The sequence below is a fragment of the Aythya marila genome (assembly GCF_965140915.1).
Source record: "Aythya marila genome assembly, chromosome: 19".
NCBI lineage: Eukaryota > Metazoa > Chordata > Aves > Anseriformes > Anatidae > Aythya > Aythya marila.
This window is the reverse complement of record NC_139060.1, coordinates 12,024,212-12,032,052: the sequence shown is the minus strand read 5'-3', so window position 1 is coordinate 12,032,052 and position 7,841 is coordinate 12,024,212. Positions and strand designations below refer to the sequence as shown.

Sequence of the window (7,841 nt, the reverse complement as noted above, 5' to 3'; positions counted from 1 at the left end):
ACCCTAACCCTAACCCTAACCGTAACCCTCCGATGATGGAGGAGGAAGAAAGAAGAGTCTTGGTCTGGAGCTGTGCAGCAAGAGGAGCAGATCACTGAAGAGTTGGCACAAGAAAGGCATCCAGGGCAAAGGGAACCCCTTGTCACCAGGGCTGCAGTCATGTGAGAGCATAGCTGGTTTGTGTTTGTCCCTGTAAGCAGGGCTGGGTCTTTGCGATTTTTTTGGCCTTTTGGCCCATTGCTCCTCTGGCTGCCCAGAGAATGCGGCCCTCCTGTAGGCAGGGCGAGAGGCAGCATCTCCGTACCCAAAAGGGGGATGGAGCTCAGCAGACCCCAAGGCCTCCCTGTAAGCAGGGGAGGTCTGTTTCCCCGCTCCTGCAGCCCCAGCAGCTTTCTGACTGCCGTTGGCCTGGCCAGCATGACCCCCTGTCATCAGCATGTGTTACGTCTCTTGGCCTTTGCCTCCTGGGAAGCTCCTGTTGGCATATTGAGGTCTCTGGCTTCTTTGCAGCCCCTTGGGGCTGGCCTGAGGCTCTCCCATCCTGCTGGCAGGGAGGGAGAGGCTGCTCCCCAGGCGCTGGCTGTATGGAGCTCTCTTTCTCTTCTGGAATGGCAACTTTACCCCACAAAAGGAATGGAGGAGGAAAAACAGTGATGGGTGGCAGGCCAGATGGAGGAAGAAAAAACAGGGACAGGGAGCAGGACAGAGGTATGAAGAGCAGAAGGGGAACTGGGAGCAGGACATAGGAAAGAATAGAGAGCAAGGAGAAAGGGCAGAGAATCAAAGAGAAACAGAGGGACACAGATTGGGACAGAGGAATTAAGAGAACAAGAAATGAGTGGGAAAAAAAGACAGGGACAGTAGCCTATAGAAAAATAAACCAGGGACAATGAGCAGGGCAGAGGGAAAGAGAGAAAAAGGACAGGAAGAAGGAAAGAAGAATAAAGAAAAAATGGCACAGGAGCGGGACATAGAGAGAGAAAAAGAGATGACAGGGCAGACATGCTTGACCTGGCAGTATGGAATTTTGGTTATCGGGTCACAGAAAGCTTGGTGGCGCTGCAGTTTTCCTCCTCATATGTGCTTGTATTTCGTAAAACTGAGGGTTCAGTGTCTTTCAATTATAGTTTACATTGGTCGTAGTTGAGGGTTTCTTACTCGGGGGTTATAGTTTATTAATTTATTGGGTGAGACCCAGTATTTGTCTGGTTTTATAGTTTACTCATTTACTGATCGGGCATCAGGGTTTACAATCTAACATAATCTACAAACTTTAAATCCCTGACAATAATTTGTTGGCCCCAGATCTCTGCAGAGCTCCCAGCTGTGACACTCCTTCAACTGTCAGGCTACACTTCAGCATCTGCAGAAGACTGAACAGTTAACAAATGGCCAGGTACAACCCCCCCAGAACTGTGCCCTAGTCTGCGGTAAGTAATAGTTGCTGCAAAATTAAGGCTGGCTGTGCTACTTTGGTCACCTTCTCTGGGTCTGTTTCATTACCAGGATGTCAAGTAGCCCTGAAAGTCTGACAGTTTCACTTAGGTGCCCAGCTAACTCCAGCCCTCTGTAGATGACAGTCCTCTGAAACTGGCACAGACTGAGACTGCAATGCTAAGTGTCTGCCCTACTTGGCATGACAATGCACACACCCAACACAGAAAGGAGGAACAAGCAGTCCCCTCACTTAACCACCCTCTCACTCATCACAGGCAGAAGGAATGTGAAGCTACCAGCTATCACAGTGCCTGAGCTCTGTGTTCAGCATACCGTCATCAGAAAAGTGCCTCTCATCCATCGGAGAGCCAGGAAGACAGCCCACCCCAGCTGTCTGTCCCCAGCTGTCTGTCACTCCTTCTCCACTAACGCTTCTGCATTAAGTGCAGCCCTAGTCCTTCCTTCAAAGAGAACACTGCCACAGCATGCACAATTTGTGGGCACCTTCAGACCGCGCATAAAGCTGTGTCCAGACAAAACAGGATGAGAACGACAGTCTCTTAAAAACGCGACACTGAAGGGACCGAGCTACTGAGGCACTGACCCTGGCCGGCACAATGACCGAAGAAGGGCTCCACGCCCCTCGCTCGAGCTGCCTAGTGAACAACGCCAGCGCCCTCTCTGCGGCCCGCGCCGTGGACCCGCGGGCTCTAGGACCCGGGCTCCGCGGCCTGCGCCATGGCGTGCGGCGGAGGGGACGCGGGCTGCCGCGGCGCTGGGCCGCAGCGCAACCCTCGCCGGCGGCCTCCGCCCCCGTGCGCTCGTCTGGTCTGCGTTAGCGGGGGAGATCCGAAACCGACGGGAGCGCGGGGGCGCCGCGGCGGGAAGCGCGCTGATGCCCTTCTCGGGTGCGCCCGACAGCTTCACCTCTGGTTGCTGCTGGTGCCCGGCGCCTCTTAGAGTTCTCTGGTAACTACCTGTCTCGGGAGCGGCCGAGAACTGCGGGATCTCGGCCGGCGGGGTGGGGCCGGGAAGCGCCGCCGCTCCGGCAGCGCGGGCTGTGGGCGGGCCCCGGGCGCGGCGGTGCCGGGCCCTGCAGCCGTGCTTCTTGAGGGCAGCCGCACCGGCTGGGGCTGGCGCCGCCGGCCTGAGAGGGGCGGGCGAGCTGCGCGTTCTCTCCGTTGTTCGGCAGCGGCCTGCCCGGCTTGGTGGTGGCTCAAACATGGGAACACAGACAAAACGCCTTCAGAGATCTGTCTGAAATAAACCAAGAAACAGAAGATCTATGAAGAACTCATCCGAATGAGGTCTGTGGGTGAACCTGCCGGCCCTCGATAAGGCAGTGCTTTCTTTGTTATGGGTTCTATACGCATATTCAATGGCATTAACGTCTTTGTATGTGTATAGATAGGCGTACACACATTCTCAGAGGCATAAGGATGTCTTGCGTACAGGAAAAGAAATTCTTGTCCTTTTATTTTGATTTACAAATCATTCAAAACTGTTCTTAGAAATGTACAGATGAATTTTTCATGTGGGAAATTTAGAATGTTTTTAAAAGGAAGTGTTGTCTTGTTTTCCTTAAAACTTTTATTTTTTTTCTTTATCCACTGCTTTGCTGAAGTATTTAAAACATCCTAATTGCTGAGAATAATTTATATATATATATATAGAGAGAGAGAAACATCTGGCTTTACCAGCTATCTGCAAAAATAGCTAGAGTTGAGTCAATCTTGAAAAGTTTTCAGTAGGTTTTAGAAGATAATTACCTTAGCTTGACCTACGTAAGATACCATTTTTTCCCAGAAGAAAATACAGCATAATGGCCTTTTTTTCCCCTACCAGATGCACATTTTGTGCATTAACCTGTTTAAAAATTTTCATCAGTTGTACTTTTTTTTTTTTTTTTTTTTAACAGATCGTGTTCTGTTTTGGGATTTATCAGACTAACTGGGTTTTGTTTGGATTTTCATCATTCTTTGCACCAGCTGTGTGCAAGACACCCCCCCCTCCTTTTTTTTTCCTAGAACGTTTTAGTCTAGAATACCAAATTCTTAATTTCCTGCTGAGATTCTGCCTGCCTGTTTGGTGTCAAGTGTGGTGCCATATACAGTTTAGAGAATGTTATTGTGGTTCTTCTGGTTCTTTACTTCTAAGTATTTTAAGTGCACCTGTAGTATTAGTATTTTATCAGTTCTTTCTTACTGCTCTCTCTACAAACTGTGATGACTGGCTTTTCCTCGGTGTTCAGTATGATGCTGTCTAGCTTCCTTATAAATTCCATTGTTTTCAGGGAAGTTGCCACGCATGCCCAGTATTTTAATTTAACAGTGTGAAGGGTGTCTTGAATCAGGAGCAGCAAAACTTTCATGTCTCCTTGGCTAACTTGGAACTGGCTGGTTTCTGCTACTTGCAGGCGTACTGAATACTCTCCATAGAAAACTTTCTGTAGGCAGCTGAAATGATGTGAAAACTTTACAATCCCATAAATCAACATACAGCAGGGTACTAGGAAGCAGATGAGTCTGCTCCTCTGGATCTGTTGCCATGTATGCATGTGTGTATATATATATATGCATATATAGATATATAAGTTTGGAGATATAGCTAGTTCAGGAGCTTAACTGAAGTACTTGGACTCTCATAGTATATGGTTGGTTTGCATGCATGCTGGGAGAGCCTTCAGAGATGGGGATTATAGAAGAGTGTAGAATCTCAAACCTTCTCAGGTCAACTTCTGCCACTTCAGGTCTGCATAGGTCCATTGAATAGACAGTTGAAGGGGCAAGCTCGGAAGTAGTAATAGTGAGTAAAGTTTGGCTGTGCACTAGGAATATTTATGCATGGAAGCTAATGCAAACGTTCTGGTCAAGATCCAAGTGGTCAGATTTCTGTCATGACAGCTGTTCCTAGTTGGCTAACTGCATTTAAAGGTTCAAAATGGATGAGATAGAAAATGCTGGTTATGTGGACTTAATTATAATTTCAGCCATCTTACTATAGCCCAGAGTTTTCAAGATATCATTATTTATTTTGCAAACATTGAAAAATAAATAAATAAATAAAACACCAAAACCAAAACTTCAGTATTTGTAGCTTAGCCCACTTTTTAGAACTTTGCTTCTAGATGTCTTTGTAGCAATTTGGTTATGGAAAATATGAGTAGTTTTGATTTCATCTAATAAAAGGAAATGGAACATAAGTTCTCTTCTTGGATTCCTTTATATTATGTAAGTATTTTGTTCTGCTTGCTTCAGAAGATGTGAGGTACATCACCAGCAGAGAGTTACTAAGTGGTGTGAGGAACATTCATCCTTTAAAGGTGTCACTAAAAGTGTATTTATGCTCTTTGTGGAAAGCCAAGAGATAAAATGGACTAATTTGTTTTGAAATCCTTCTAGTATCAATACTTGTCAGGTTGAGATGTACCAGCTATATTGCTGTCTAAGAGTCTTCAATCACTTCCAGAGTATTTTCTGTGTCTGCAAAATGCCGAGGATCTCATCTGTCCTAAAGTTGGTTAAAGACTAAGATTTGTTTCACAAGGCCATAACAAAAGTAATGAAGAGTGTTTGTGGAGGTTTTACCTTGCTAGGCAGCTGAACTCTACCACAACTGTGCTCTCACTCCCCCTCCTCTTCGGGGGGGGTGGGGGGGGGGAGAAGAAAAGGAAAACAAAACAAAACAAAACAAAAATTCATGGGTTGATATAAGGATAATTTAATTAAAGGAAAAATAATTATTAAGGGGAAAATATTATTAATTAAATAATTTAACTAAAGAGTAAAGGAAAAGGGGGAAAGGGGAAAAATGAAAAAAAGGCTGTGTGCAAGCACAGAGGGAAAAAATAGCTCTACTTCCCACCAATGAGCAATATTTGACCACCACGTCTTCGAAGCAGGGCCTCAATGTGCCTAGCATTGTTGTTCAGGAAGACAGATATTTTCACGATAGCCCACCTCTCCCCTCTCCTTCCTTTCTCCACCTTTTATTACTGCCTGTGACATCACATGGCATGGAATATACCTTTGGTTGGTTTAGGTCAGCTGCCCTGGTGATGTTCCTGCCCCACCTCTTGCCCACCCGCAGCCTGCTGGCTCTTTGGGGGTTAGAGGGCGTCCTGATGCTGTGCCAGTATTGCTCAGCAGTAGACACCACACTGGTGTGATACCAATTCTGTTCTGTTCTAGCTACATGTGCAGAGCACAGCACTGTATGGGCTGCTGCAGGGAAAGTTAACTCCATCCCAGCCAGAACCAGTACAGTGTTTTAAGAGAAGTATAGCACTATTTGAAATTGCTGACAGTACAGATACCACAAGTCTGGTGAATTAAACCCTTCATTTATCTTTATATAAATCATACAAAAAGGAATGCTATTATAAAGGCAGAAGCAGATTAAAGGAGATATACCTCTGGAAATTAAACAGAAAAAGTAGGGGGTCATTTTGATTTATACTTCAGGTTTATTACCATGCCATATAAAGTAAATCACTTCTTTTTCCTAATATGCCCATAATTCCATTTCTCAGACTTTCTTCTTTAAATCATACATTGTGGGTCTTCTTTAAATCATACACTGTGGGCTCATTTGTATGCCCTGTTTTAAAATATTCTCTCTGTTTATCACTACATGTGCTTAGAAAATCCATTTATGTGTGTATAAATATTTATTTTTGGGGGAGTATAGAGAGGAACTTGGCAAACAGTCAGCAACAATTACAAATAAAGCAAAAGCAGTTATTTGTGTCTCTGACAGCCTGTTACTGCAGAGACGTGCTGCATCCTGCAACAGAATAAGCATCTATTGTTGCTATAAGCTGCCAACAGGAATCCCTCATCTTATTAGGCAGCATCCAAGTAACCTTTCCTAGTTCCACCACTGTGCGCTTATTGTTTACAAAATAGGAAAAAAAATACTGATAGTGTGTTGTAAGGGAGGAAGCCCTTTGTGCAAAGAATATTGTTTTTATCATGTTTAAGATTTATTATAGCATCGAAATGATAGCATGCTACAGAAATCTGATGTGCTGATCTTTCTCATGCAGAGGGTCTGTGTTTGCATTCCACTCTGGCTGGAATTTTGTCGTGCTTTTGGACTTCAGTGTGGTGTAACACCGGCCCGTAACTTATTCAGGCTTTTCATTTCAGAAGACCTTCTTAGGAAGGAGTTGATTGAGGAAAAAGCTCAGTCTGAAAAACTGAAGTGAGAATCTTCAGCATTGTTGTAGTTTCTAAGGTCTGTGCAAAAGTAGGTGGTGTTTCTTTTCTGTTTGAAATAGAGGTGGTCGTGTTTTACATGTTGGTATTACTTTTTCAGGATGACAGTGGGCACTACAAAGCAAATACTTACATTTGAATGAGTGCATGTTTTCTTTTTTACTGTTTTATACCTCGTGCATAGAAAGGAAGAGGAATAGGGTAAATCACAACGGTGTCAAAGTACAAATTAAGTAGTAGGCTCTTTCTGTTTCATTACTTCCACAGAAGTAGGTTCTTCTGAAGGAGTGAGAGAAATGAAGCTTCGCTTACGGCACGCTTCTAAAGCAATTCTGAGAACAAGCAATCATAGAGAACAAATACTGTGGTTTAGTACAAAATTCTGAGGAGGGGTAATAGTTTGTTGTTGTTTGTTTGTTTTTCTCCGGTAAATTTTTTTGCTTCTCTAACATGGAAGATCCCTTGAAGCTGTTTTATTGGATATGCCTATTCTTGTCTGTTAGGGTGTTTCTCAGTATACAAGCAGTCAGTCTTAAGTTTCGTGTTTTATTAGGTGAAAATTACTTTTGGCTGGTATGTGGAATATATTAATTTAGGTTTGCAATAAATCTGTTTGTGGTAAATGGTTGGATTTGTGTTCTGACATTTAAGTTACGATGTAATGGACTCTATACATGTAGTCTGCAAACAAGTGAATTATTCTTTACAGTGTTTAACATTACAAGACTGATATCAATTATTTCAATTGATTTCCAAAACTGGAAGATCTTTTCAATACATGGGAGGTAATCCTTTAATAACAAAAGCAATTTTTACAGTTAACTAGTATAAAGACTTGTTTGCAATACTTAACCAGTTATCTTGTAGTTTCTTGCCTGTAGACATAAGTTTTAGAATCACTTTTTTAAAAAAAAAAAAAGTTGGAGTTAATAAGGTGCAGATTTTTGTTTCCTGTTAGCTTTGAAGATTTGTCTGGGTGCTGCTGTCATGTTCATACACTTAATATTGAGCAAAATCACGATAGTATAGATAGTGAGGGGAGATTACTCTCCAAATTATTAAATGTTACTGATTTAAATTTGATATCATTATGTCTATCTGAAAGAATTATGACATGCTATAATTACATGTATGAGGAAAAAAGTGTGCAGGAGAAAGCAAGAAGAGGTGTTACTCCAAGAGTAC

The 7,841-nt window shown here is 43.5% G+C and overlaps 1 protein-coding gene across 4 annotated transcripts in view; it reads left to right on the top strand.

The window, feature by feature from the left end:
* The first annotated feature begins 2,260 nt into the window (after window positions 1-2,260).
* GARNL3 (GTPase activating Rap/RanGAP domain like 3) overlaps window positions 2,261-7,841 on the top strand; it is a 53,340-nt gene continuing 47,759 nt past the window's right edge. For 2 of the 4 annotated variants that reach the window (XM_082775312.1, XM_082775313.1), the window contains exon 1: window positions 2,261-2,406. In XM_082775312.1, coding sequence (XP_082631438.1) covers window positions 2,333-2,406 — 74 coding nt within the window. In that variant the 5' untranslated portion in view covers window positions 2,261-2,332. Of the gene's footprint in view, window positions 2,407-2,576; window positions 2,745-7,841 lie in introns of those variants that run through there. The other 2 variants (XM_082775314.1, XM_082775318.1) reach the window with 2 other exon arrangements.